Here is a 24,692-nt window from a genome sequence, read left to right as displayed (position 1 = left end):
TAAAATGAACTTAAATCAAATTAATATGAACTTTGTAAACTAATTACTATTCGTAAATTACCGAAATTGAGATTGAGAAAAATCATAATATGCTTGGAGTACGCGCGTCGGTCAAAATACTGAAAGCACAAAAAATTCATAGCATAACAAAGGATCTCCATTGATTCGACATACAAAGCTCGAGTCTTGGAGGAGTGATAAAACAGCGAAGGATCTCCATTGATTTGACGCAGCCATGAAGGTCCTAGGAATCGATTTCAGCTGCGCATTGGGGGCTCTCGGCGACGGCCACTTCCCCAGCAAAGATTGCTTGCTGCCCCTCGTTTCCAAGCTCCTCGGTTACGCCATCGTCGCCGCCTCCACCACCGTCAAACTCCCTCAGGCACGTTCTTCCCTTTCCCTTTTGGTCGCTATCGTCGTTAATTTGCTAAAGCAATCGCCTTTTGTTTTCCTTCACAATCTCTGTTGAAATTGTTGTATGTTATTAGAACACAAGGCAGATCTCTGAGGTGGGTACCATCGGTTAATGAGTCTGAAGGGGTTTTATGCTCTGAATTTGGGGTTTTTAGTTAATGTTTTGGTGTTAGGATTTCTAACGATGGAGATTTTAGTAAAAGATATGAAAATTTTGGATTCTGGACTAAACCCACATCCATTTTCCCAGCAAAGAATCCAAAGATTTGAGTTTTCTGGATTTTTATTTTTTTTCCTGAACCTATAGTCACTAGGCTATCTATTTTATGTTTAATTACTCCAATTCGTTGTTAAACACGAAACCGGTAGTTAAATACCTGCATATCGTATTGTAAGACGTTGCATCGTGTTATGTACTAATTTGAATTTGTATTTTGGCATTGTACACGGTGTGATGCTTTTGTTCTTCGATTGCAGATAATAAAAATATTGCAACATGGAAGTGTCAGAGGTCTTAGTATTATCTCTTTTGAGCTTGAAGTTGTTGGTTACACCATTGCTCTGGCGTATTGCCTTCATAAAGGGCTTCCATTCTCAGCTTATGGGGAATTGGCCTTTCTTTTGATCCAAGGTATTTCAAAGGCTTCTTGTACTTTTATGTCAATAACGTATTTCGGGCGATTGCTTCATAGAGATGTGAGGGTGAAAATAGAGGTACAAAAACATGATTTTGACGGTAGAGTGAGTTAGTTTGATCAGATTAGCCATACGTGATTTACCATCTAGGAACTTTAAGTTATGTGGCAAACAAATAATTCTGGTTTGTGCCACTTAGTATTATGGTCTAGTGGTATTCCTCTTCACTTGTAAGTGAGAAGTCTTAGGTTCAATTCTCGTCAAAGGCAAATTTGAACCACATTATTGGTAACCCATTGTGAGGCTAAGCTCACCCCCTCCCACTTCGTGTAGATAATATCGTTTGTTCAAAAAAAAAAAAAAAAATATCGGGTTTGTAGATTAGGATGATGATTTTCACCTGTAGAGTTGTGAACCCTGGGTTCGTGTCGATTAAATTTGTATCGGTAGGAGAACTAATTATGGCACTCACAGGATTTAACACAGTTTGTCATGTTTCACTTTTTCAGCTCTAATATTGATTGCCATTATCTATTATTACTCCCGACCTATGGGTACCAGAACAGCGATCACGGCATTACTGTATCCTTGCTTGAGAATCAGTTAACCTTGGCTTTTTTTTTTTTTTTTTTTTTTCTCCTTATCTTTCATTCTGTATAAGTGAGAAAATGTGGTCAACTTCTTCCTTAATATGATGGTTTTCCAGATATTGTGCCATGGCACCAACCGTATTAGCTGGCAAAGTTGATCCTGTTCTCTTTGAAGCTCTATATGTAAGTTGCCAATTTCACAGGCCGACCTATAAACCATTGGCACTACAAGCACTTCTCTTTCTTGCCTTGTCCTGTATTCATTTTCGTACTCAGCTGTTTTTACACATGAATATAATCGTTTCTTTATCTATATGTACTAATGTGGAAACAATCTGATACAGGCATCCCAGCATGCAATCTTCCTCGGTGCCAAGATCCCACAGATATGGGCGAACTTTTCTGTAAGTTGGATTTAATTTAGATGTTTGTCTATTTCTCTTTATTGATGTGAACATCGATGGTTTGACTGCTTGCCCAAAGTTGTAATTCTGAGTTTGCACTACCTCTAGCATGGCAACCAGTCCATTTAATCTCCTACTTCATCAACATTCAGTTCTTTCGGTAATCTCAACCTGTTTTAGCTACATTTCTGATGCTGCTTAACAATTTCTTGCGCAGAATAAAAGTACAGGGGAGCTCAGCTTCTTAACGAACTTAATGAATTTTGCAGGTTCCATGGGTAAGTCAAACATATTAGAAGGACCTAGAGGCGTAGAGTATAATTGATATATTTTGGCCGACTCTCAAATTTCTTAACTTTCTTTTGCAGTGAGAGTTTTCACCAGCATCCAAGAACAAGCACCCAAAAGTGGTATCCTTTTTTCTTGTTTGTCACATGAGTTGCATTTTTTTCTCTCGAAATATTAGCTCAGCAAAAAAGTTATTCTTGTTTTTATAGTCAGTCTATAGAATTCGTAGTCAGTCTGTGTAGAAGTAGCAAGTTATCAGGTATGCGCATCAGAACCTAGTTACCGCTAGTTTTCTTTCTCGTCCCCTTAAATGACAGACAAAATTGAGTTCCCCGTCGAAGATGATCCTGACTAGTGTTTGTTTGCATAACCAAAAACAACGCTAAAATAAGTGCAATATGTTACTATTAAGTTCTTTGAATTTGATGTGTGCACATATGTATTCGTTCATTTGCTTCTCCTTAATCCTTTTCTAGTTCTGTTGGGCTCCGTGATTGGAATTGCGACAAATTTCACCCTCCTGAGTCAGATACTTACGTACCAAAGGGCAAAGCCGCGTGCTGAGAAGGAGAAGAAAACAGAGTAGAAGAATTGACGCCCAAGATAGGTACCGGTCCTTGAGATAAAGATACCAACAGTTCCAGCAAGGAAGTCAGCAAAACACGGTAATAGTGCTCAAGGAAATGAGTAATCGTCCTCTAATGAAATCTTTAAAACGACATTATCCAAAACTGATAGTCTTTTCATTTGAAATTTGGAACTTCTTTTTCTTTTCTATGCTAAACGGTGAGGTTAACAGGAAATTATTGCAGATTCCCCTTTCCTTTTTCTTTTCTTCTTTTTCAAAACGAACATGTACTGCGTCTTTTATCGTTGCGACTTTAGTCTTTACATGTCAGAAAATGCTCGTGTTATACGTGATTGCTTTAGACTATATGGCTTTTTACTCTGTTCCTTGACGTTGGCTTGCGCCAATACGACATGAAGCATTGCTTCATGTCTAAGCTTCTCCTTTTTTTTCAGTACCGAGGATGGGATATTCAATCTTGTTTTTTGCCCAACGATCCTCGTCGATAGAAAAGGAATTTTCCATCGTTTGGGGATGCAAGAGTCGTCCTGAAGCGCCCGGAGTCCTTGCCCGAAACCTCTATGCGTATGGTTCTCATCTATCTTGCATGGAAGAGACCTTGCTCCAGAAAGCAACCAGCAAGATTGTTGCAATTAAATAGCTTGAAATGACAAACTGGTTGGAATTTAATAGCCTAAACTGGCCTTTCTCATCTAATACAATATTTTTGGTTTTGGTTGGATAAATATGTACGCAAGGCCATAAATTTTCAACATCTTCCAACAACTACGAAACAAGTGAAGTGAGACACAAGTTACCATCCCTTTCCGTCCCTTCTTCTCACACTTTTTCTTTTTGTCTTATTTTCTATGTAAAAAATTCAAAACAAAATGTAGACGTGACGTAATCGCAACCGTTTAAATAGAAGGAGATTGGAAGATGAGAGATATTAGAAGATGAGAGATATTAGAAGAGAGAGAGAATCCTGCTCCGTTAAAATGACCAACTCTAGTTAATCGACTCGCGGCACCTGAGATCTGAGTTCAATTTTCTCTCCTGAGGTCCCGAGTTCGACTTTCCTGACAAGCTTGCATCCAAATACTACCCAACAAAGGCCAAAACTTCATACCCGAATCAAATATAATTTGATGGAACATAAAAGAAGCAATCGTGGGCAAATCCGTGTGAAATGGTGTTAAAAGGGGAAGCTTCAAGATCATTGAAACACAAAAGCACATAAAAAAAATAGTAAGAAAATTGGATTCAGAAAAAGGCACTAAACAGCACACAAACATGAAATCAAGTAGATAAAAAAGGTCAGAATCCAAATAATGCAGCAAAAAAATGAACGATCAACTGTACGGTTCAATTTCAACAACACTTAACTATTATTCCGACTTGACGACCACCTTCTCAGAGTGCAAGCCACAAAACCCCTCCTCCCGGTCAAAAGTCCTAACCTCGACTTAAACGACGTCGACCGCCCTGCACTGCTTGAGGCAATGGCCGGAAACGCCGGTTGGATGGCCATCGGCGGTAACTCGACGGAGTTATTGTGGGCCACATCGGAGTTATCGATGGCGGCCTCTTGGATTGTTTCACCTGTATCTAAATTCACAGCCAGCAAAGGCCGACTTGCCCTCAACCAATCAGCTCCTTCTGCTGTTACTCCTCTGCATTTCTTGAGCTTCACTTTCACCATGTTAGGGCAACCACTGGCCAATGCCTCGAGGCCGATGTTCGAGACTGGGCAGTTCTTTATGCAGAGCTTCTTCAACGCCACGCACTTCACCGCAATGCACGAAATCTCCACATCGCCCACGGTGATGCTTTCGCACAATGCCAACCTTTCGAGATTGGGGCAATTGGAAGCCAATGCCTCCAAGCTCACTTTGGTCGGATTCACACCGATTAGCACCAATTCCTGAAGGTTGGAGCAGTTCTTTGCCACCGAGACTAAACCCTCGTCGCCTACTCGATTAGCCTTCCATCCGTCGATGTGAAGCTTCCTTAGCAGCTTGCAGCGTTCGGCGACGGAGACCAATCCTACATTGGTCCACTCGGGGCTCTTGACCAGGTGCAGAATCTCCAGATCCAAGCAATTGGAGATGGCGGCCAGTCCTACATCGCTGACCTGAAGCTTTTCCAGGTGGATCTCAACCATGGAGGTCACTTGCTCCGCTATCACTTGCAGAAGTTTGTCCCAATCGCCGGTGCACCTGAAGAGCTTCAGAGTCCTCAGTTTCTTCGTGCCCATTATCAAGGGCGCGAAGCACTGTCCATTGTAGAGTTCTTTCAGGCAAATCGTTTTGAGCGACGCGGCAGCCACTCCGGGCCCGATCGGCTCCGAGGCCGCTCCGTCGGTGATGCCACGGAGCCGCTTCACCGATAATTCTTCGAGCGCCGAGCAATTGTCTAGTACTGCGTTCATTCCTTCGGCTCCGAACATGCACCACCCGCACGACAGCTTCTTCAACCTTTTGCAGTTTTTGGCGAGCGACATCATCCCAGCATCGGTCAACTCGCGGCACGCGCGGATCTTCAGGCGCGTGAGGTTACGGCATCGCATAGAAATGAGGACGAGTGCCTCGTCGCCGACGCTGACGGATCTGCGGTCGCATTTGAGGGCGAGCTTGGTGACGGCGTCGAAGCGGGAGAAGAGGGAAGGGATGATGGGGAGGAGATCCGATTGGGCGTTGAGGGAGAGACGGTGACAGTTCTGTCCCTCGATCCTTAGCCACCGTCGGCAAACCAGAGAGCAACGTTTCCGGTCGCCGGACCCGAGGAACTGGAATATGCAGGCCAAGCACTCGTCGGGAAGATCGGAGATTAAATCCAAGCACTCGTCGGGAAGATCGGAGATTAAATCGGACGCCACGTCGACGATCCCAGAACGTTCCTCGTCGGCCTGCAGCATCGGGGAGATCGCGGCCGTTGCTTTGGACTTGGATCGATGGCTGTGGTTGTTGCTGTCACGGCGGCTTGAATTTGCGGCCGCCGAGGATGACTGGCCCATCCACTGAACAACCCGGAAATCAATGGCTGAGCTCTACCACGTCAGCACGGTTAACCGTAGATAGCGTCGTAGAGGAGCACTGGCAACAACCTCTCTGTGGAAAAGTTAGGGGGGCGGACTTGAAATCCGATTGCATTAGGCTTTGTTTTTGGAAACTTCTTCTCAGCGTTTGGCTGATGGCACAATGGTATTCTCCGCCAGGGAGAAAATATCAAAAGCGGGCGCTTTCCTGTGATTGTCTTATTTTGCTCGTTGGCTTGTGGGGCCCCTGATCCTGATTTTAATTTAAAGTTTAAACCTGTTTATCGGTTGGTTAAAGATTACTCTACTTGCAGAACCAAAACTAAATTTAAAGTTAGAGGTGTGTCGTCGTCTGCGGGTGGTAAATGAAAATTAGCAGCGACAATGTAATTATAAACTCATAAACATGATCATTAAATGATAACGTGGCAAATACATGATTTATATTTTTGTCTAACTTTGCAGCATGTCAATGCCAATGCCAATTTTGTACATTGTCTTCTTCGTCAACTGAAAGAGAAAAGTAGGATCTGAAATTTACCCTGCGACGGCTCTTCCTCCATCTTTAAATACGCACTTTTCTATAGTTTGTTTGCATAATTGGTTATTCCTTCATGGCTATATTATTATTCCCACTTTTATTTTGATTTTTATAGGTCAGGCTTTATAGTAATAACAATTGACCAATAATATTAAGGCGTTCATCCTTTAAATATTTAAAATTGGGCTACTAGCCCTAGCTTTCTAGAATATATCAAATAAGAGATTACAAATAGCGCCCGGCTTAACAGTCTCTTTTCTCTCTCAATTTGTCCGAACCGTTCTAAATTCAACTCTTTATATCTTATCAGTTATCTTCACAATTCAATAATACCCAAATCCAGCAGCATGGGCCACGTAGTTTTAGTTCGTTGGACACTCGGACAACAGAAACACGTGATGGACATGAACCCATCCATCGCCCCCACTACTGATCTCCATCACAAACTGGGCCTTATAATGGGCCTGTAATTTTTATTTATTTTCCAAAAAACCGAAAACAAATATCAGAATTCCCACAAAGTCCACCGCATCGGTCACACGACTCACCGAGTCATCATCATCACCGACTGAGACTAGTCTAGTACAGTCACTACCATGATCCACGATACACTGCCGCCACTCAAACAATGAGATGACGACGACGACGCGAATGGCGACTCTGAATCCGGTGCTGCTGCGCACAATTTCGTTCCTCTGCGCGCGAGTCCACCATCAGCGCCTGGGCCTTCGCCTGGCGGTCCGGAGTGGCAGGGCGTGCCGCAGCGGGGCGAGCGAGTCGACTAGGGCGGAGGAGCCGCGGGAGAGCCTATTGTCGTCCGCGGACGGGTCCGCGCTGAGAGGAGTGCTGAGCGCGAAGGAGCCGCCGAAGTACCCGCGCTGGGACGACCCTGACTACTGCAAGTGGAAAGATAAGGAACGGGAGATTTTAAACGACATCGAGCCCGTCGTTTTGCTCGCCAAGGAGATTCTGCACTCTGATAGGTATGGTTACTGTTAGCTTAGCTTGGCAACGACGTGGAGCTCCGTCGTTTCGCTTTGTGAACGTTATGTGACTGGTTTTGCTGGTTTGCAGGTATATGGATGGTGAGCAGCTGACGGAGGAAGATGAAAAGGTTGTGGTGGAAAGGCTTCTTGTTCATCATCCACAATCGAAGGATAAAATTGGCTGCGGAATTGATTCTATCATGGTAATTTTTTCACCCCACCATTTACAGTTGGAGATTTTTTGTTACTAAAATATTGAGTGTAAATAACTTATTAGCCATTGCCAATATGTTTGCCGTAGTGTAAAGGATTCACCAATCAAATTTTGTGTCGACCGAAAAAGTTAACAGGAAATTGGTGTTTAGGATGGTTTGGAAGACACACTGTTTTGTGTCACAAATCACCATTCGTGTGCACGCTTTGAAGTATGATAGTCTTTCGTATAGAGAAACAAGCATGTTTATGCTTTCATGAGGCGGTTTGGGTTAGTGGAAAAATGGATTTTCAAAGGTTGAAATCGTAGAAAGAGGGGTTAACGGTTTGTGAACCAAATTTGTGGTGAACATATTGAGTGTTGCGGACTATACTTGAACGTGTTTGAAACGGATGTAGCGGGTAATTTAAAAATCATGGTTGTTCTGAAGTATAAGGAGGCTTAAATGGAGGAATGTGGACTATAGAGCTTTAATTAGGGTGAAAATGGTCAGTAACTCGTGTGGGGGATAGGTTAGAACAGCTAGCAAGTTGATGTTCATCCTATTTGCACCAATCCCCTTACTCATCACGGCTTAAAAACATGATGATACTACTCATATTACCCATATTGATTCAATTCTTTGTCTTACTATGCTTTCTCCCCTTCTCTCCCTGTTACCTCTTCCCCTCCTCCCTCATCCCTTCTCCCTTCCCCATCCACTTCCTTCTCCCGTCCCCATCCACTTCCTCCTCCCTTCCCCGTGCACCTCCGCCTCCACCCCTTCCCTGAGGACCTTGACTCTTGCCCTTACAGATATCTAACTTTAATCTTTTTAAGTCTAAAAGAACAAAGAAATTGAAATATTGATGGGTGAAATGAGAGAGTTAAATAAGCCTTAGGGAGATCGGGATAAAGAGTAGAAATGTCAATGCATATAAAAGCACCCTTACAGAAATTGTCCAGTGAACTCAACGTTGTCAGGGTACCCTTAACTCCAACTAAAACACTAATATCTTATCAAACACAAGGACACTTCTATTTTAATATGTTAGTGCTAATATGTCATTCCAATTTTTATGTCAACCAAGAGGCTTAACAAGAAATCGGTGTCACCAACCTTTGGAATAGGAAGGTCTCTTGTGGAATTGGATTTCACAAGTGGTTAGGCCTTTATACATAGCCAAACTCTGGGATGAATGCCAGATATTAACTGTATTACATTTGAATAGTAAAAGAACGATTGAATATAGCTGCACAAATAGACACAACTAAGAAGTTTTTGGCATCTCTTAATGATTATGTGAATAGAAAAGCATTTGTCTTGGCTGAAATTTAATTTTGTCCAGCCTGTGTGAGATGAAGTTCGATTGGATGATATTCACAGGTGCTCTAGCTTAATGGGCTACACGCGTTTTTGTTACCACTTTAACATTTTTCAGCTGCATGTCCTAAGCAATTGAGCAACAATTCGGGACTTTATATCTGCATCTTGCCCTATTCATAACTTGTCCTTGACTGTTATTGGGGCTTATTTTCTTTAGGTTTTGTTTTCCTACAGATTATTATTTCACTTCTTTTCAATTCAATTAAATGATAGTTAGGACTCCAGATCTGCATCTATATTCTATATAACTTATCCTTGAATATTGGGGCTTATTTTTCACCTAGGTGATTTTCTACAGACTATTTATTTCATTCCTTTTCATTACAATAAAATGATAACAGAAGCTGAAACTAATCTATTAATATGTTGGTCTAATAGTTTTCAACTGTTTCTTTGGCCACTTTTTCCTTAGGATATTGGTACAGAAATGAGTAACGAGTGTGATATATAACAGTAGATAATGCTCTTTCTATTATTATTTCTGTGTATTTTTATGACGTGAAATTATCTCTGTCTGTCTCTTTCCACAAATCTCTCTATTTCAGTCTGAACTTTATTTGAATAGAACTTGAAATGAAAATGCACATTAACCGCTTTCTTTGTAACACTGAAGGTTGATCGGCATCCCCAATTTAAACACTCAAGGTGCCTATTTGTCATAAGAACTGATGGTGTATGGATAGACTTCTCCTACCAGAAGTGTCTTCGAGCATATATCCGAGATAAGTACCCATCCCATGCAGATAGATTCATTCGGGAACATTTTAAACGTGGTAGTGGCTAAATGTGCATTACTCCTCCGTAACGCTTGTACTGGGGTTTAATTTTGCTTTGATAATTACAGATGCGCATGAAATGATATTCGAATTATACCTTGGAATGGGAATGTCTTTTGTTTTCAGACCTTCAGTGACCTACATATAACCTAGATCTACAAAGTGTCAATATGGTAGATAATCCTTGACTGAAACTCATATGTATCTTTAAGAATGACAACGAAGAAACTGATTGAAGTGAACTTCACTTTGTTGACTTGCATCTCCTTTCCTTGGCTTTGAACATGTTTTTGTTAACTTGATATGACTATTGTTGTTTCTTTTGTCTTTCCTAGGACCTGTTTTAATAGGATTGTTGAATCTCCTAGAAGTCAAAGCCCATTAGATAACAACCTGGCGCTCTCTCGTCAATTTGAAACTTTGTCGATCATAATAGCTAAAATACATGAGTCCTAAAGACGTTGGATGATCGATGATCTTGTAGCCTTTGGCTGACCCTCAGTGGAGATAATAGCCTTGCATTGTGACAAGTGTTGGAGATAGGAGTTTGTGTCTATCCACGGCTTGCGATTAACAAGAGAAAAACTTCGGTAAGTTGGGCTGACTTGGGCAGCCTTGTCATATGGTGAGTCAGGTGAGACAAAATGCAGAGGGTCCATGAGAGGTTTCCTGCGGGTGATATAGTCGGGCATCCCTAGCCTGGTTTTCTCGTGATTAATGGGCCGGCATTGGATGGTCGGACCATCCAATAGGACTTGGTCTAGATCAGTTTGGGTAGTATCATAAATGAAGAACTGAAATTTTTTAATTTTCTGACAGCTTAGAAGTCTGGTAATTTGAAGTTATTTACCTACGTGGTCCCGTACCTTTTACTGACTAGTAGAATTTGAGTGGTTAAGTTCAAAAGAGTCAAGCTCTAACAGATGGGCACGTTATCTATGGAACTTTGTTGAGTACGCCAGAGTTCCAGGTATTCCGAGTATTTTAACCGTTCAGATATTAGTTTAAAAACAATAAAAATCTAAATCTAACGGTTTGCGTCTAGACTTATACTTGGGTTTTTACGAGTCAAAACTGGGAAATGCCAGGAGGAATGTGGTTATTGTTGAAGAGAGACATCATATTTCTGCTGGTAATGTTTAATGGTTTGTGGTGTAAAGTGTTGAGAATATTCTCAACTTTAATGTTTCCCCACCCATAAGGCCATAAGCTTTTTGCATTAATTTTTGAACAACACAAAGATGGTAAAACCAGCTGTTTCCAGTTTCCCCCTCTTTTGATGTGATATATATAACGCACTCAAATTTTACCCGCCCTTTATTTCCTCTACTATTCAAAAACCAAGGAGTCAATGCCCGCCAATAAATCTTTAGGTTTCTAAACTACACTTCCTAATTGCCTTCTTGGCTTTTTATTCAAAATGATCTCTAAAATTGATATAACTTCTCATTTTGATCTTTATGATTTAAAGTCGATAGAACTGGTGTCTAAGTTTGTTCATCGTCAATTATTTTGGTCTTTCGTGAAAAAAATCTTTGTTAAATAATAATAAAATTACAAAAAAACCATCAATTTTTGTCAAATCATTTTGGTATATTGTTTATTAAATTAAGAGTATTTTTGTCACTTTGGTCTTTATTTAACAAATATTTTTCATGAAATGACTAAAATGATTGACGGTGGACAAACTCATATACCACTTCTATCGATTGACGGTGACCCTTGTTTTCAGACAATAAATCAGTGCTAGAATTAGTCGCTTAATCGTTAATGCTTCTGGAATTCAAAATGCATGAACAGTCACTATCAGCTTACACTCGCATGATCGACTTGAAGCATAGGCTAGTGGTTTGAAGGGTGGCTAGGAGGACTAACTATAGAAACCACTAGGTAATCAAATAATGGGAAAGCTAGTGTTATTAAGTATATATAATGGGCAAGTATTAACTATGGTGGTTTTGGGGATTAAGAAAAAGGTTAATAAGAGAAAAGGTTAATCATATAGGTCAACTGTCCTCCATTATCATGCATGCATGGTTAACAAGGTTCACAGCCCCTCTAGAGACTAGTTGTTACAATCAATATGACCAACTTCTGTAGGGTGGTGCCATGATTATGGGATGAACATGATCATTAGGTTCTTTTTCAACTGTTCTTCGTGGGCCCCCACCAGTTGGAGAGTGCCCCACAGCTGGACGGGAAGATCCATGCGGGCCCTGACCCCCTCACAGCCCATATACCATGATGAGTTTTCTCTTGCTTGCTAGACATGGGGCTTAAAAGATCTTTCCCGATCTTCAATCAGAGAGACTTACCTCACCTGTCTACGGGACGGAACGTCACTGTGGTGATGAACATATCAAGTTAATCAAACATTGTCGGTGTTTGAATGGCTAGACTAAGACCCTTCAAATCTAGTCGTGCAAATCTAACCGTCTTAAAGTATTGGTGCATGTAGAACATTCGTTCTTATGTGTTTGAACTTTAAAGTGTGGCGGTGAGTTATTTAATTGAGATACCGTTACAGTAGCGTCTCGATATAGGCAAGTAGTTGTGGATGATGAAGCATGGCATTCAAGGGTTGTGATCGATGCAAGGGTCTAATCAGCTATGAGGATGGTTTGATGAGTTCCAATAAAGGGCTTTGCTTTCCGTTGCTGTGATTGAAATGTATGCAAGGAAAACGAACCACTTTCTGAGTTTTCAGAGAGTGGGCATATCTGACTTTGACTACAAGGATGAAAGAGGAGATATGCTATTGTTTTACAAATCTGAGGGGAAAAAGAAATTGCCTATGATCTTATAAAAAGTAAAAGGTAAAAAAAAAGGAGATTGCTTTGAAGGCTTTCTAATAGTAAAACAGTGCCAACCTTTGTTCAGTTCTGGTTGATTTTGGGGGGAAGGCATTTTTGGTATTACCCTAATTTGCACGAATCGTCCATGTCCATGTACTTTTATGAACACTTATCTCGTGGTTAAGTCCATTACCAATCTTAGTGCACGTCGACTTTTGCATTGAAATTCTTCTGCGATCATCACTTGCATAGGTGAGTTGATCTTTCAAACCCGATTTATTTGGACATTTCTGCCCTTGAAAATGATGGGTACACGATATGCACATGAGCAATATTGGATATCTCTTGAGTTAGTCCAAAGTGGCAAGGGAGAATGGGAAAATGAGTTAGATTAATATAAGTGTTGTGTTTGCTGTAAAGTTTGCTTTAAAATCGAGATTGGTAACAAGTTTAACAACGATGGTATTACTAAGAGTTTTTCGCAACATAAATTTAACATTGACTTATGAAACACACTACGTGGATGATTTACAATTTCGCCCTTGGTGTATTAGGTAAAAAACTCAACAACATGATACTAACTTTTATGGGATAAGTACATTACAAATTTACAGTAACATTCTATGTCAATTCATGTATAATGTCATGTGTTAATTTTTTTTTTTTTACATATTCTTGAATAATTAACACATAGCACCATAGTAACAATGTAACTATAGTGCAAAAGTTGCCCGTTGCTCGTTGCTCGTTGCTCTAAACCACCACAACCACCACAAAATCTACCAACAAATCCATCAAAATCATTTGATGCGGAGTCCCACACTGCAATCAGCAATAGCACCAACACTTTTTGCCACCCAGTACCCTCTTTCCCCTCCAGCTTCATTTCTCGAAGAATGTACCTACAAATAGGAGCAACAAGACTAAGATGAAAGGTAAAATAAAGAGAGCTACATCTCAAGGGAGGCAGATTGGTTTGGGTTCTCTTCCTATTCACTTATATTTCATGAGATCACGATTAAATCACGTCAATATTTTATATTTTTATTACTTTTTGTTTTATTATCTCTATAAAAAAAATCAATATAAAATATTAACGTGGTTTAATCGTGATTACATAAATAAGAAAAGATGAAAAGAGCATCCAAACAGGAGGGGAAACAATATTCCTCACATCTCAAGACCCAAATCAAAGAAAAAATCTAGAAGCCCTCCACGTGTCCCCTTTTCTTCCATTCTTCTCCTTTTGTTTGCATGGCATAGCGGGAAAAACTCTGATAAACTTGAAGGCATAGACTGATAAGCACATACTCTCTCGGTCTCTCTCTCTCTCTCTCTCTCTCTCTACGTTTTCTCTCTTCTGTAATTGTTTGCTGTTGTGAACATAATGGTTGAGTGGAGTGCAGAGAGAGACCAACTTTTCGTACAAAAGAGGAATTGAGTTGTCCTCCTGCTGGTCCTGGTGGGATAGTAAATTCTACTGGGAAGTGTGTAATTCCAAGAAAACTCTGTGTGTGTGTGTGTGTGTGTATATACAGGTGCATATAATAATAATCGATAATATAATGAGATAGTAGTTTGCCCTCCAGAAAAACAACTGCTTGCAAGAAATATTCATGTATTAAACTACAGCTTTTAAACCACTGAAAATAAGAAGGTTTAATCTTAAAAAGAAACATTGAAAAATGATAATCTAAGTTTTATAATCTTAACCTTAATTGAATTCAATTATGCGTTGAGTTTCACGAAACACTTATGTGTAATTTAAGTTTAAGTAATGGGTTCGTCATGCATGCAGACCTTTTTTTTGTTTTTTGTTTAGAATATTCAATTTGAAGGAACGTAGTCTATGTGATTTAATTCATGACACATGAGATTTTATTTTCGGTTCGTTCCATCATCCCTCCTCCAATATGAATTGTGTTATAGCGACGCTTACACTAGAACGTCGCAAATAAGATTGAAAACCTGGGAAGATTACCCTACAAAGAATATATACGATCATATAAAATTAAGAGTGGAAAACGAGAAAGAAAATAGAACAAAAAGAGTTCGCTCATGGATGTCTTTACTTGGGACTTGGATTGTCTGCCCTCCCCATTCTATGCCTTCATATTTTTGTGGTCACAGTTAAGTCACGTCAACCTTTTATATTTCTATTGCTTTTGTCTTTTTATTTATTCTATAAAAAAAATTAATATAAAATATTGACGTAACTTAACCGTGACCACATAATATAAAAGGACATGGCAGGGCAGACATTTCAAGTCCCTTTACTTGTGTGCTCTGGGCCAAAGCTCAAAATTATCTGCATAAAGTTTTACTTTTCCTTTAACCAAAACCATTCAACGCAAAATATTTTATTATATATGGAATTTTTTATACGAATTAAACCATACATAGTCAATGATAAAAAGCTAATTATTGACCTGTGCACAAGTACATGTTACCAAATTTAGAATATACAGTGTAACTCACTATTGACATGTAGACAAGTATATATCACCATATTCGCAACTAGCTTTTCTTCAATTTGTGCGCACTTTCACTTAGTTTGACCAGTACATTGTTCTACACATGGAAAAATATGTGATTGAGTCAAGCCTTATTAAATTGGATCCGTAACAAGTTAACACAATAATAACACGTTAATTAACCGGTTAGGTTGATGTTCATTCGCGAAACTTTAACCAATATGTTTTTTTTTTTTTTTTGAAAAATTATTTTAACTTGCTTCATTTTAGGTATTTTTCATGGAAAATGGTTGGACATTTGCTATACTTGGTGTTAATCAATGAGGTTTTGTATTTTGGTATTTGATTGACAAAACAAAGAGAGAAAGTAAACAAGTGAAACATGACATGACACGTAAAACTTGTGAATGAGTTTAGGTTCATATATTTAGGCATGATAAGTTAACATGTCAATTTGGGTTAAGCGCAATTTCACATGAGTCATGACACGAACACGATGAAGCACGACATATGTTACGTCTACATTCCTCTCTCAAATTAGTAAAATTTTGATCCCTAATTAAACTAGTACATTATCACTTCAAATACAACACTACCACTCTAAGCACACACTATATCGTTCCTGTCACAAACTTTTGAACCTAATACAGTGCCACTCCGAACACAAACACTACTACTCCAAGCACAAACACTCCACCTATTCCCAACTAATGTAGCTCCAAATTAAAACCGCCTTGGTACCGAACATGCATCAAGTTTCAGTATCTTCTACATAGAGACCAGCATCTCCTATTTGTTTTAATATATATGACACATTGACAGAAAAATGCAAGGCTCTTGTATTGTTTTGCCTTTCTTTCACATGCCATTGAGTCACTCCCCCATGTCTCTTCAATGCCTAATAAGTTAATATCCAAATAATTTATATGCATATAAAATTTATACAGATGAGCTGAAATAAAAGGAATCCGAGAGCGCCAACCCCCCCCCCCTTTTTTTTTTATCTTTTTTCTTTTACTTAATTTAAAAAATAATCAGATTCATATATTTAGTCTTGTTCTCTTATAAATTATGATCAACTATCATATTGTTCAATCTTAATCAAACAACGGAGGAGAATAAATGTTGATTTAACTTTTGTAGCTTTGCTTTCTCATCGTTCATGGGATCCAGGAGAACAAAACTCTTCACACCTTAGCTTGCAATAAGACACTAGGTGAAAGAAATGAAAAAAAAAAAAAAAAGAAGGAGTACGATTGGAACATAAAACAAGCAATAAGACATTAGGTAAATATAATAGAGAGGAGGGCACATCGAAAAACATTAGTCTGACGGCAATTCATGCACACAACGGTCATAGAATCATGCACAAAATTGTCCTCTCCACCACCTAATTTAATTTAAAAATATATATTAAAAGAGATTTGAAAAATCACAACAATAACAAAATCTTTGGTTTTTATCACAAATAGTTTATGAAATTGTCTCATTCAGTCAATATGGTCGATAAAATTGAAAATATTAACAAGTAAGGGAAAAAAATACTTCATGAAAGCATTGATTTAATTAGACTTGACGGTATCACATATATATCACATCAGCAATTAATAAAAATTTTAACGAAATGATAATATTGATTTCAAGCATTCATATTCACGAAATATAATCGATTTTTAATTTTAAAAATCATCTTGATTGAGTAAGTGAATTTAAAAGATATTTGTGATAAAAACCCTTAAAATCTTGATGCAATCTTGTGTCCTTTCGAAATGCAACACAAACTGACAGCTCGATTTCTTATCGTTATAAATATTTAAATAGTTATTTAGGTTGGGAAGCCAAAAGTATGAAATTTATTTCATTTGCCCTTCGTGTTTGTTAGTATCAGTTATCTTCGCTGCATCAAGATTTCAGAGGATTCCTTTTTTCTTTTTTCGCGCGAAGGTGTTCGCGCTCGCGCCAAACCCACCTACTCCGATCCCGAAAGACTAAAAAATAAGCCACCGTTTATCATTTCTACCAAGTACATGACAAATAAACATACACTGTAGACATGAAATTTCTTTATGTAGGAAATTCAAATCTCATTTTTACTCAATTTTCTTTAATTATCATTAAGCCGTCTACTATTGGCATTGTTAGTTATCAAGGATGCTGAAGGAAGTTATTATCAGGACTCCAAAATAATCGTATTACACTTTTTGAAGATGTTAAAGAAAGAACAGTGTTGAATGTTATTTGGGAATGCTAAAAATAACTCTCGTATATAATGGTGTTTTAGAAATTTTGATTTGGGATGCATCTAAAATTTGATACTTGAAATCTAAAACAGATGCGATTAACAAATGCAAGACTAGAAACCTAAAGTTTAAGGTCTAAACGATGATTCTACACTCTTCTTTCCTCAACGTTGCAAGTGAGTTTTCTCAACAGTAGAGTCAATATTGAAACATGAGTGTTGTTATTTGAACCACATTGTCGATCACATCTTTAATTCAAGTTTTTTCAACATGTTATGTCTTGTTTTAAGGATGTTGCTATTTGAACTACACTACTGATCGTCTCTCTAATACAAGTGAATTTCATCTTTATTAATTAGTAAGGTAATCAGTGAAGTGGTCAAAATGATAACATTACTTTTAATTAAACCACAACTTCACAAAAATGTACAAGATATCCTTTAAAGCCTGGCCGCTCATACACTCTACCAGCTCAAGACATTCTTTATTCACCTTGGCTATCAATATGCACGTTCATCATATATGGTCCTCAGATCTGACGGTTCACAGTACTCGATGACTTCATGTAGAACTAATACAAGATACAGATGTCACGTGTCAACTTGATGCTCTGCATGGCCCATATTCACCAGCGTCCGCTGGATTTAAGCACGCGATCTCGCCAATCTTTTCTTTTCACAAATTGAAAACGGGAAGATTACGGTTAAGTAATTAACATAACTATTTTTTGAAAAAATAAAAACATAACTAATTATTTATATTTTTCAGTCTTATTTGTATAAGTTGAGAATATTAATTATATATTCAGAACATTTATGTTTTAATTTTACACAAGTTATAACATGCATATTTAATTTTTGGTAATATATCTGAGAAGGAGGAGATATCAAATCAAACCTTGTTAGGCATTCATATTATAACCCGTAGAGAAAGACACCATATAAATATTTTTGAGATATATTGAAATATTTGGGAATTCATTAGCACTACAATTTAGTTGTATTTTTTATAAGTGAAATGTCTAATATATAACTCATAAAATAATGAATTTGATATTGTTTTTTTTTTTTGGTCAGGACAAAGTTGATACCTAATTAGTATGAATTGTAATTGATCGTTTATTATGTGACTCGGATCAAATTCTTTGCCTTTACGAGTAGAATAATATTAAATCAGAAAAAGAAATATCATTTATATAAAGAAGAATAAAAAGTTTAACTCAAAATAAAAAGAAAAATAAAGAGTTTGCTTTCACAGTGACATTGGGGAAAAACTAAAACCCACAAATTATAAAACGCATATTTGGGGCCTGTGGTCAGTCCCTCCCCTCCTCTTCCCCCACTGCTTATCAATCAGAGACAGTTCTTACTTCTGAGAGAGAGAGAGAGAGAGAGAGAGAGAGAGAGGAGATAGAGATTAAGATAGAGAGATGCTATCTTTCTTCTTCTTATTCTTCTTCTTCTTCACTCTCTCAGCCTCTGGCTTTTCAATGAAGGAATGAACCCAGAACAAATTAAACCTCTTCTTCTCAGAATAAGATGGATCGAAAACATCATCATCAAGCAGTAGAATCAAGTGAAGAACAAAACCCAGGTTTCCTTTTAGACACTCTGTACTGCTCCGAAGAGCATTTGGTGGATGAACAAGTGAGCGCAGTGGATTATTTCCCAGAAGAGGAATTAGTAGAAGACAGTTTTTACAGCAATGTTTCGTCGTTTAAACCAATAAAAGCTCCAATCTTTGTCGAGCAAGACCTGTTTTGGGACAATGAGGAGCTAATCTCTCTGTCTTCCAAAGAATCTGAGCAAAACGAGCTCCAGAAACCCCTCCAAATCAGCCCCTCTCTGGCCGGAGCTCGCAGAGAGGCGGTGGATTGGATGCTGAGAGTCACTTCCCACTACTCTTTCTCCGCCCTAACGGCGGTGCTCGCGGCGGATTACTTCGACAGGTTCTTATCCAGCCTCCAGCTTCAGGTTGAGAAGCCGTGGATGACTCAGCTCGCTGCAGTGGCATGTATCTCTCTTGCGGCCAAAGTTGAGGAGACCCAAGTCCCCCTTTTGCAGGATTTCCAAGTATGTTGTTTGGTACAATGTGTTTGGTTTCTTGAATCTTGTCCTATGTGTTTGGTTGTTGAAATTTGTTGGGTTTTTTTCTTTGTGTTTTTTAAGGTGGAGGATAGTAAGTATGTGTTTGAAGCTAGAACAATCAAACGAATGGAGATTTTGGTGCTCTCAACTCTCCAATGGAAGATGAATCCTGTCACTCCGATTTCGTTCATCGATTACATCACCCGAAGACTCGGTCTGAAAAACCATCTCTGTTGGGAATTCCTCAAGAGATGTGAGCTCATCCTTCTGAATCTAATTTCAGGTATCCAAATCTTGTTCTTCTGTCATTGATTCGATTTGATTTTCGCAATAACATGATCGAAAACAAAGTAAAGCTGCGATCTTTACGCTGTGTCTTACAGTGTTGTTGGAATTTGGAATGTTTTTGTAAATGCAGATTCTAGGTTCATGTCTTTCCTTCCATCTGTAGTTGCCACTGCCACAATGCTGCACGTTGTCAATAACATAGAACCGTGTCTACTAATCGAATACCGAAACCAGCTCTTGGGAATTCTGGGCATCAATAAGGTTTGCTAATTGTTACCCTTAAATATCCGAAAAGTACTAATCTTTCCCGTTCGAAAGAGATATTTTGAAACTTTTATACAAGTCCTTAGATTTTGACTGAACTTGAAACAGGACAAAGTGGATGCTTGCTGTAAGCTCATATCGGAATTAACATCTTCCGGAGGCAAAGGCAATGGCAAACAATCCAACAAGCGTAAGTTTGGTTCTGTTCCAAGGAGTCCCAATGGAGTGATGGATGTGTCATTTAGCTCTGATAGCTCGAATGATTCGTGGGCCGTTGGATCATCAGTCTCATCCTCGCCGGAGCCTCTGTCGAAGAAGAGGAAGCTCAACCAGAATCCTAATGCAGATATCCTCAGCATCATCCCTCGCTAGTTCCTCAATTGGTTCCATCTACCAAAAAAAAGTCTTTTCCATGTCTAATAATACTTATGTGGATTTGTTAAATTGCCTACCATCTTTGAATTTTCATCCTAATTGTCCCAATCAAATCCATTCCAGTCCAATCCAATCCGGATGATCCGATCCATGTGTGATGGTGGATGTATCGGAGATTAGGAAACGGAGATGGTTGGCATTTTATCCGGAGGAAACTTTTTAAGAACATAGCAATGAAGAGAGCACTTGCAGCAGCTGCAGGGCAGTATAATTATATATATCTCCTCTTACCCCTCTTGCATGGCCTTTTTCAAGAAAAAAACAAAAAAGAAAGCAATAATATCTATGTAGGTGTAGCTGCCTTCCACATTGTTCATTATCTTAATTTATTTAAATATTCTGTTGTTAAAAATCCCTGAAAAATTATGCATATACATATATATGTTAGGATCCTTTGACACACATTTCAGATGTTTGTGGGGCTCACTTTGTAATTTACTTCAAGGATCCAATCGATTATATTTTTTGTCTTCTTCTAAATATCATCTTTGCTAATAATCGTTCAAATCTAAAGTCATATAATTGTTGAATTAAATTTACTACTTTATTATAAAATCTTATTTGTTCATTTTCTTCCTACAAAAATAAATGTTTTAATGACTTTGAATTTATTTAATTTTTTCAAAGATAATGTATGAATGTAGAATGATGAATTGAAACGTAAACGATTTAAATTTTTGAAAAAAAATTACGAAATAAGAGTCAAGAAAACGTGTTAAATTGTGTATAAAAAAGATGTATTTTCCGAATTCTAATCTTATATATATATATATTTAAACGGGGAGAGATGAGAATTGAGCAAGGAGGATTAGGAAAGGAGGGGAGGGTTTGAATGCATGTGGTTAGAAGATGTTGTCGGCCACAAGTATTTTCGGTGTTCTAAATAACGTTTGACCTCGATGGATGAGCTAAATCTTGCATGACTTAGGGGACTAGAACAAAGACCAATAGTTGTAAACCACCCAAATTTGACACCTCGTGTTTCAATGCAAGCCTATAGGCTCTTTCATAGTTTCATTTCCTCTCGTACTAAATTAGGGTATCTATTAACTAGTTTTGTTGATTATTTTGTATTTATGCTCTATTTTAGCTTCAATTATTAAAATTCACTTTAAAATGCAATAGTGATTAAGGGTCGGTTTGTAAACGTATGTGCTTTTAAATGTTTGTATCATAAGCGATGTTCATAGAAGCACAACAAAGTGTTTACTAGCAAACCAAATGCCTTCTCAAAACGTAGTTCAAAGCAGTTAATGTATGTTTTTGAAAAAACGACGGTGTGTTTTTATTGTTTAGAAATAGTTTTAGTTATTCATGTCAAATGTTGTTAAAATCGCTTTCTGATAATCAAGGCAATGTCATACAATTACCCTAAACCCTAAGGACCCTTCAATATTTCCAAAGAGCAAACGGGTCATGTAGTACGTGGCATCCCCCACCAAACAAGGCTTAGTCAACTAGAGCTCCAAAGTAGAGTAAGACCCTTGTACATCTACAATATGACCATATATATGAGAAATTTTTAGTGTGTCGGAACACGGCACGGTATACCAAGTATGATATATAAGTGGTTGTAATTTTTTTTTTTTTAAGTATCTAATTACTTGTATTATGACATTAGTATACCAGACTATGTTTTCGGAGCATTGAAACATTTCTCCATGTATATATACACACACATACATGTATTGTCCCCAGATCATTTAGTTAATTTCAGATTTTATATAAGACCGTTGCATTTAAATATCCACTTAATCTTTTCATAAATTCTATCCCAATCTTGTGTTTGGCTCGAAACTTGGGGGGAATTAATGAATTTTATACATTAGATTTCTGCCACTTGTAGTCACGAGTTGAGTTAACCAATCGATCTCACTAATTAATCGTTTATAATTCACAAAAGACACCCGCAAGAAGCACCTCATGTGCTTTCTACTTACTTCCTCTTTAGAAAAAAATTGCATGCCTAGTGCTTAAGCTTTACTTAGGCATGATTGAATAATTTAATCTGCTGATTTGCTCATGCACCGCGATTGTCACAGTATTATAAAATATGAAGGCTCAAGATTTCACTCATATATTATGGGCGATCTCGTATAGTATATCAAGTCTATATTGCTGCATTTTAGAACTTGGATGCGATAATTATACCATCACATGAAAAAAAACATGACAATCTACTAATTTGAGGGTTTTAAAGCGTGTTTGATTTGACCTCAACAATATTTTATCGTATAACCTATCACTTTAACACATTGCTTAGTTACAAGTGCATAATCTGCTAGGCTCGGTCAAAATGCTAACAAAAATGAAGTAACGTAGTAGTGTTAGGATTAAAATATGTTCAAAGTTTTGATTTTTATTTTTCCCTATGCAAAAGATATAAATTTGCGAGGGATATATATTTAATTTTGCATATAGTTTTAAATGAATGTTGCAGAAGAGCATGTTAGTTAGACCTTGAGAGATGTGTAAGTGGATGAAAGGTAGAATTATGGGAAAGAGGAACCAAAAAAGAAAGTGGAGAATTAAGCCGCAACATAAAGGGGTGGATTAGCACTTAATTAGAAGAAGATTAAAAAGAAATTAATTTTACATAACGAAAAGAAGATGGATAGAAAAAGCAAGAAAAGGTGAAAGCTGGGTAGGGGGAGAATGCTGCAATCGGGGAACAATATCTTTAAAATTTGTATGACATGTCTTTGTTGTTCCTTACTCTTTGGTTTGCTTTTAGGGCATAGACTGTACCGTAGTTCAACCTAAAAAGATAAAGCAAGAAAGACAGTGATAAGATACAGATTGTTGATAAAAGTCCAGAGAGAAAATGAGAGCAATTGGTTACAGAGGTATAACATCTTCTCTTCTTTTATGGCCGATGCTGCTGCATGCCATCTTTGAACTCTTCAAACCTCACCCTTTTCTTTTCTTTTCTTTTCACTTCATGAGATATCCAATATCCACATTAACATTCTACAGACTCCTCCTTTTGTATATGTGTTTACTTCGTTACATACGTGATTGTGATTACTAAATATTTACACTCATCATTATATTTGTATTGAAATTCAGTTTAATTTATGCATAGTACATCGTTACATACGTATTCAATAAATATGCTAATATATAACACTATATATATTTTTTTCTTCAAATTAAGTTTAGGGAAATGTTAGTGGCACTTCAAAAATCTCATTCTCCACTTCTCACAAGTGTATTTTTTTTTCCAAATATAGAAAGTTTGGAGTGTAGAATGAGATTTTTGAAATGCTAATAACAATTCCCTAAGTTTATTATGATTATCAATATATCGTTGGAGTCGATCACTCTCGTCTTCCATAGCTAGGGTTTAGGCTAACTCCGAGAACTTGAAACTACGTAAACAACCGAAGTATTATATTCTAACACACACATGAAATGAAAAATCATGTACGATTATATCATGAAACATCATCCAACAATCATATCAAATACAGTTGTAAAATTTAAAGATCAACGGTTGGAGAGGATAAATATTTATTAAGACGTTTTTCATTGTTCTATCATTTTTCGAGCTAATTAATTTTGCCATGCATGCAGGTTAATTAGGATGTAAATCATTTTGGGCTAGATTTCTTTTCTTTTTCCCTACAAACAAGGGTCACATGCTATACATATGAGAACAGTTATTGAGATCAACCAGAAGGCTAGCAATTACAATCACTCCCAAGTCGCAATGATCATTTAATTATTGGAGTCAAATTTGAAAACTTAATCGCAGATATATTAATTGTACGCATTCAATGTGAGGATTTCTTATTTTCTCAGTGGATACTGAATTATAAGTTATTGAGATTGGAAACCCTCAATTATGGTTAGAATTATGGAAACAGTGAACGCATTATTCAAACACTAAACACAAACACGGCGCAAAGTATAGGTTTAATTAGGTCCATCAACTATGTCTTTGCAAAAGTGAACCATTAGTAAATGAGACACTTTAATATGCCCTTCGACACTTACTATCCGGCATCTGTGATTCCCTACCAGCTAAACGAAGCACGTTTCTTGAGGTTAATTTCACCCACTATTCGGTAGTCTAAGTTTCGCGCATCAACAATATATTATGAGTCACGTATTTTGTTAGTAACATTCGTACGGGCGTAACTCATAAGCCATTGATGAAAGTGTAAACCATGTGCGCATGGTCAACTATCCCAAGTACTCCTCAACTTAAAATTTCATAATTTTTTTTATTTTTGCAGGATTAATATTCTTGAAAACGAACTGTTTCAGTCATCATACGGCCACCA

General features: G+C 37.8%; 4 protein-coding genes across 5 annotated transcripts; 3 read left to right on the top strand and 1 right to left on the bottom strand.

The window, feature by feature from the left end:
* The first annotated feature begins 152 nt into the window (after positions 1-152).
* Positions 153-3,155, top strand: LOC103950534 (mannose-P-dolichol utilization defect 1 protein homolog 2-like). The gene is made up of 8 exons (XM_009361760.3): positions 153-382; positions 892-1,045; positions 1,560-1,632; positions 1,757-1,823; positions 1,985-2,044; positions 2,262-2,322; positions 2,413-2,454; positions 2,809-3,155. The coding sequence occupies exons 1-8, from the start codon at positions 236-238 to the stop codon at positions 2,916-2,918; spliced, it is 714 nt and encodes a 237-aa protein (XP_009360035.2). The 5' UTR covers positions 153-235; the 3' UTR covers positions 2,919-3,155.
* Positions 3,156-4,137: 982 nt separating this feature from the next.
* On the bottom strand, positions 4,138-5,916 carry LOC103950547 (F-box protein At1g47056-like). Of its 2 annotated transcripts, XM_048580592.1 has the most exons (2): positions 5,755-5,916; positions 4,138-5,721 (listed from the first exon to the last, which is right to left on the bottom strand). In XM_048580592.1, the coding sequence occupies exons 1-2, from the start codon at positions 5,914-5,916 to the stop codon at positions 4,282-4,284; spliced, it is 1,602 nt and encodes a 533-aa protein (XP_048436549.1). In that variant the 3' UTR covers positions 4,138-4,281. The 2 variants fall into 2 exon arrangements, with proteins under 2 accessions (XP_048436549.1, XP_009360050.2); XM_009361775.3 differs by having other exon boundaries at positions 4,138-5,916.
* A 1,180-nt stretch (positions 5,917-7,096) lies between these two features.
* Positions 7,097-10,082, top strand: LOC103950558 (protein DCL homolog, chloroplastic-like). The gene is made up of 3 exons (XM_048580586.1): positions 7,097-7,461; positions 7,553-7,667; positions 9,658-10,082. The coding sequence occupies exons 1-3, from the start codon at positions 7,112-7,114 to the stop codon at positions 9,826-9,828; spliced, it is 636 nt and encodes a 211-aa protein (XP_048436543.1). The 5' UTR covers positions 7,097-7,111; the 3' UTR covers positions 9,829-10,082.
* An 8,548-nt stretch (positions 10,083-18,630) lies between these two features.
* LOC103950566 (cyclin-D3-1-like) lies at positions 18,631-20,740 on the top strand. The gene is made up of 4 exons (XM_009361797.3): positions 18,631-19,401; positions 19,498-19,699; positions 19,835-19,965; positions 20,077-20,740. Exons 1-4 carry the CDS (start codon positions 18,868-18,870, stop codon positions 20,338-20,340), a joined length of 1,131 nt encoding a protein of 376 aa, XP_009360072.2. The 5' UTR covers positions 18,631-18,867; the 3' UTR covers positions 20,341-20,740.
* Positions 20,741-24,692: the final 3,952 nt, after the last annotated feature.

The sequence above is a fragment of a genome, unplaced genomic scaffold, assembly GCF_019419815.1.
Source record: "Pyrus x bretschneideri cultivar Hongxiangsu unplaced genomic scaffold, Pyrus_bretschneideri_v1 Contig1, whole genome shotgun sequence".
NCBI lineage: Eukaryota > Viridiplantae > Streptophyta > Magnoliopsida > Rosales > Rosaceae > Pyrus > Pyrus x bretschneideri.
This window is presented reverse-complemented; position numbering and strand designations above follow the sequence as displayed.